The following is a 6000-nucleotide window of genomic DNA, read 5'->3' as shown; positions in this document are numbered from 1 at the left end:
ATCTCTTTAAACAATAGGTTATATATATATATATATATATATATATATATAATATATTTCAAAATTATTTTGTATGCAAAAATAAGAGAGGAATGTTGCACTTTCTCCTCTAAAAATAGCATCAAAGAAATGAAAAGAAAGTCGAATTAACTTTAGTTTTATGTATAAACAATAATATATCTTATAATAATTTTGAGACAATATAGTGATTTAAAGAAAGCCGAAAAACAATTTTCGTAATTCATTTTCTCTGCTTTAAAAATGTGGTGATATTAATTTTTTACATGCAGTTTACTTGTCATGCAACACACACTCATCAAATAATAAATAAACAAATAAAACGTTTATCACTACTTCTATTGTATTTTTTAATATGAAGAGTTTGTCTATTGTTCAACTTACAAAACGCTGTTAATGTATTTTAGCAATACCAGTTTGCATCGACTATTAACCAACACTGACAACACAACGTCCAACGTTCTACCAGAAGTTGAAACGGGGACAATCGCATGATTTGCCTCAGGTTTTGTTTACTTTTAGATACGGTCAATATGTGATTTCGATGGATATTGAGAAAGTGAGGACCATTTTTAGGTCTAATTTATTCTTGCTCCCTGTAATGGGTATGCAAATACAAATGCAAATCAGCCTATTTACATGCCCATAATAAGACAAGATGGTATTGTAATCCAAAAAATTAATAATAATAAATTTAAAAATCACTCACATTAAAATACAGTAAAACTCAATTTTTGAACATAATTTATTCCTAAAAGTTGTTCGAAAACCAAATGTTCCCATAAAAAACAATATAAAATGGATTAATCTGTTACTAACTCCTAAAACAGTCTGTTTTTTTTTTACCTGTTTAGCTGTATCTCCTGCAAAAAAAAAGGTCTACAAATGCAATATATATATAATATAATATTAATAAATTTTTATTATTTAATTTAACTTAAGCATATTTAAACACAAATTCTTGGATGACATTTATATTATGTGAATGGCAATTAATGCAGTTTTTATTAATTAATTTTGATTTAGATTCAACTGTGAGGCATACCAAAAAATGGAAATACTGTCTTTTCTGTATATACACATTTAAATCTAATTTAAATAGAATCATCATTAATGATTTGTATCACAACATTTAATGATGCAAAGCAATCAAGGCCCCACTAATTTCTGAATCGGTAGTCCTGTCATTGATTGGTCAGCCGTTAGACTTTCTTTAACATAAGTCGTATAGAGTGTTGACCATCTCTCTCTCTCTAATCTGTTTAATCTCTAATCTTCTCTGGCTGAGAAGCTTGTTTGACAACCGAGTTATCGTACCGCAACCAGTGCAATAATGAGTTTGAAATTCTGTTAATGAACTAAAATGTTTAAAAAGGAAGGCGTTCAAAAACTGAGTTCTGACTGTAATTTAAAAATTAATAATTGTAACTGTGTTTAGCTAATTATTATCATCACGTTCTAAACCTATAGCTATGAACTGGTAAATATCCAAGAATATCATATATCAAAAGTATTACTTTACACAACAAATTTCTATATAAAATCTGTATTTTCTTTTTATAAATTTTCACAATCTTTTGCACTACTCCTCTTAAAAACATATCTGCATCGAATCTCAAAAAATTCTAGTATAACTACAAAACTGCATTTCAATCTTCCATGAACTTCTATACGTGTATTACATTGTAAATTTACATTCAGAATGCTCAAAGTATTCTTATAAAATTAAATAAATTAATTTTTGTATAACTGAAATAAATTTTTCCAAGAATAATTAAAAACTTTATTGCAGTAGTTGACATATATCACAAAGTGTACATGGATAATAGGAAAAAAGAAAATCAATAAAATCAGAAATTTTGTACAAATGACCATTTTACTTGGTATACTTACAACATTTACAAACTTTAAAAATAAAAAAAATGTACACATATTAGTAATAAATTGTCTGAATATTATGAAGAGTATATTTTTCAATGAATTGTATGTGTAAATGCATAAGAACAAATAACGGAAAATGACAATGAAAAATACTTTATAAACAATGACAAAAGAGACTTACTTTCTCTGTATTATTATATGACTTCTTGTTCGTTAATCTCAAGCAATTCATCTGGAAATTGCAAGACAATAGAGAATTGTTAAGAAATAACTAACTGATATGAGCCTGCTCATATACTGAAAAACATTACTATAATTTTTTGAAATTATATTCATCTATTTTAAGAGATACATTGATACAATGTGTAAAAAACACTTTACATACAATATAATTTATATATAAAGTTTAAGTGCAAGGCAAAACTTACTTTATAGTCTAGTTTTTAACATTCAACAAATTTAATTCTTTACTTAACTTCTGTCTTCAGATATTCTGCAACAAATTTATTATCAAAAAAAATTTCAATTTTAAAAATTGTTTGCTAGGGAAAATAAACTTTATACAATGAAACAGCATCGGACTTCAAAATAACAAAAGTCAAAATGAATTTTTCTTAATGAAATGAAATGCCATATTTAATACAACAGTATATTTTTTATGAATCTTTATTGTAAATGTTATCAATTTTTAACTTGTAAGTTAAATGTTTCTATATCAAAAGATTATATAGTAAATAATTTTCTATTTGTCGATCAATTTTGCATAAAAATTTCTAAATTTATAATTCTTTTCTACATATTATTTGGCCATATCACAGTTTATATTTTATAAAAGTTAATCATCCACAATTTCAATTTCTTCCCAAGAATTCATAATGGCATTAGGTTCTTCTACTTCACAGTACAGTGAATCTAATTTAGTATCTTCTGATACGTCTTTAGGAGTTTCGACGATATCTGAAGTGTTGGATATGGAACGTCGAACAAGTCCTAAAGCATTCAACATGCTAGGACTGTCGTCACTTTCTACAAATAATATAGAAAACCATGTTAATTATTTGTAAACATTAAAAGTACTTGATATAAATTAATAAAAATGATACAAACCTTTTAATTCGGTATTCAATTTGTTATGAACAGCATTACATGGATTTATTTGATTTGCTTTGCTGGTTATTGGTTTTAATGCTGAAGATGTCACTTCAGCAATCTTAATGTTAAAATCATTACCTAATTTTGGATAAATTTGTTTTTCTTTATTCTGAGTATCAGCTTTGTTTAGCAGAACTGATTTCATTGTTAGTGTACAATGTTTATTGGAAGTTTTTTCTTTAATTTCACTCTCAGTAACTAACTTTGCATTTCCTTTTGTTTCGGATACATCCAAAAGTTTTTCATTTTGAATAGATTTTGCAGGTGAAATTGGTAATTTTCTTTCTTTAGGACTTTTATCAATATGCCAAAATCCATCGGCTACTTGTTTAATCACCGTTATCATACTTTTCGAAGAATTTGAAATATGGCAACTTCTTTTTTTACAATTTACCAAATGTGTTGCTGATGAAAAAAATTCAAATAATAAAATTAATTTAAAAATAGTAGTATTCATTAAAATTTCAGATATAATTTACATACCTATCACATTTCCATCAGTGGATGAATATCCACATGCGCAGTTCACAGGATACTTCAATACAATAGGTTTCAGATCCATTGCCATATTTTTTCCAGTCCTTTTCAATTTTGAATGCTTCATTATCATATGGTCAACAAAAGCTTTACAACAATTAGTCGAATAATGACAACTTCCACAACTTAGAAATCTCCTAATAAAATTAAATAAAGCATCATCATCATATTTACATATCAGTAAATAACTGCATACTTTCTAATCATTACTATACAATTTGAATTAATAGAGCAACAAGTAAGAATACTTCATAATCAAAATTTACTGAAACTTACCCGAAATGTCTGAGAGTCATGGGACGACCACATTCGCAACATTTATAAGACGGCATATTCAAGCTTTCTATATTAGATGAACTTATTTTAGTATTTGATGGTTTAGGAGGATTAGGTGGATTAGGAGGATTTTCTGCTGTTATCTCACATTTTGTACTTGTTACGACACTGGCAGGATAAGACTTATTTGATTTTTCTTCTAACTTTTCAGCCACTGGCACCACAAAATTTGATTTGAACGGTTTTACTCCTAAGTAAAATTAAAATAGCATTTTAAAAGACTAAATTATAATTAAATATTTTATCTTATAAAAATCGGTTTGATTAAGCAACAAAAATAGCTTTATAATTCATATAAGAGAAATTCAGTAAATAACTTGTTGAATAACATCTGATTTAATTTGTAATTTATTAAAATTAATCAACTAATTTAGCAGTATGAGATATATCTACATAAAAATATATTTATAAAAAGTAATTATTTAATATATATTTTTGATAGCTTCAATGATACTATATACATATATACAGTGTGTCCCAAAAATCTGGACCATAGACATTTTTTTCCTCTTTATGAAAATAATTTTTTTTTTCATTTGAGATCCAAGATGGCTTTGAAACTACCAACAGGCCTCTTAAGTCTCCAGATAATCCCAAAAAAAAATATTGAGTGGTAATAATAATTGCACTAAAGGAGGTAATCTCCTCTACACGTAAGAAAATCACTTCTACTACAATAAGAAATGTGTTTATGCTGAATACAAGAACATTAAACAAGTGTCCAAGATATTCAAATTTAAAGTTTTATTATAATGAATGCTCAAATACATCTATGATTATAGATCCAAACTTTTGGGACACCCTGTATCTCTCTCAAACGATTTCATGTGTCAAAATTAAACTTTTTCATATGTAGAACCACCTATTTTCAGAGAATTTTCTTATTTTTCAATTGATCTTTAAGCATATTTTGCTATGAAATCCTGCCAATTGACAGATACCAGAAACTAAATATATTTAGTAAGTCAATTCAGTTATTGGGTAACAGACTATTTTTCTCCAAACCTGTTCACGTCAACATAAAAAAAAAAGACCTTTAGCAATCCTATTTTAAAACTAAATATTTTAAACTGTTCACATAAATAAGAATTTCAATTCATAAAAAAATTTTTATGATAATATTTATACATTTATTTATATAGCTAATTTTTTTTTTATATATATACAGTTAACACTCAATGTATGTGGTTATAATTAGTGCAAGTCTGTTATGAGGAAATGCCATGTCAATAGTTGGCAATATTTTTTCCTCATAACAGACTCGCACTAATTATAACCACATACATTGAATGTTAACTGTATATATATTTAAAAAAATTAGCTATATAAATATTATTGACTTGGCCATATTGAACTTTTCCAACACTTCAAAGCTAGCACACTAAACCAAACCATTCTTCCCATTTCCACTCACTGTTAATTAGCAAAATATAGTAAAGCTTAGTTTTATTAATACAGTGCTGTTATTTGGATAGTTTAATTTCTATTTCCACATTCAGTGTAATTTCTGTAAACATTTCTGTTTTAATTCTTCAGCGTTTACAGAAAACTCTACAAAGAATAACAGAAAGCAGCAACAGTATAGACAACATTTCACAAATATATTCTTTTGTTTTTACACTGATCAAAACTGAAATCACAACACCAAGAAGAATGGAAAGATACGAATGCAATTTTCAAGATACAACTGTTAGGTGTAAATGTGGAAATGCACAAAAACAAGACAGGAGAAGGAGAGCTATGAGTTTTCACATATATTCTCAGTAAACATTGTGGCATGCTGATGATGAGATGGTTGATAGTGTTTTGAGAAACAGCATTTTAAGCTGTGTCCAAGTGGCCTCGAAACTGTTCAAGATATTGTGGGATAGGAAGCTGTTGTATCATATGGATTCCTTGGCTGGAATGTGACTATATTCTGATAACAGTATGTAACCTCCCTGCTTCAAATATATAAACTAAATGTATGCCTATCCCTATTTAAAGACTGTTCAGCAAAGTGGCACTTGTTCCTTCACTACAGAACTCTCATCATTTATATATGCTCTATTGAAAGTGTAAGTGGTGATTATTGAG

General features: G+C 27.3%; 1 protein-coding gene across 2 annotated transcripts in view; it reads right to left on the bottom strand.

Moving 5' to 3' along the window:
- Positions 1–1788: 1788 nt before the first annotated feature.
- LOC111624945 overlaps positions 1789–6000 on the bottom strand; it is a 50866-nt gene continuing 46654 nt past the window's right edge. For both annotated transcript variants that reach the window (XM_023367940.1, XM_023367939.1), the window contains 4 exons: positions 3865–4114; positions 3535–3725; positions 3007–3456; positions 1789–2925 (listed from right to left, as the gene is read on the bottom strand). In XM_023367940.1, the coding sequence (XP_023223708.1) occupies positions 2735–2925; positions 3007–3456; positions 3535–3725; positions 3865–4114 (1082 nt within the window). In that variant the 3' untranslated portion in view covers positions 1789–2734. The remainder of the gene's footprint in view (positions 2926–3006; positions 3457–3534; positions 3726–3864; positions 4115–6000) is intronic.

Source organism: Centruroides sculpturatus, unplaced genomic scaffold (genome assembly GCF_000671375.1).
Source record: "Centruroides sculpturatus isolate CEXI.00-Female unplaced genomic scaffold, Cexi_2.0 scaffold390, whole genome shotgun sequence".
Classification (NCBI taxonomy): Eukaryota; Metazoa; Arthropoda; class Arachnida; order Scorpiones; family Buthidae; genus Centruroides; species Centruroides sculpturatus.
Note: the sequence above shows the minus strand (reverse complement) of the source record. Positions and strands in the feature narration are given on the sequence as shown.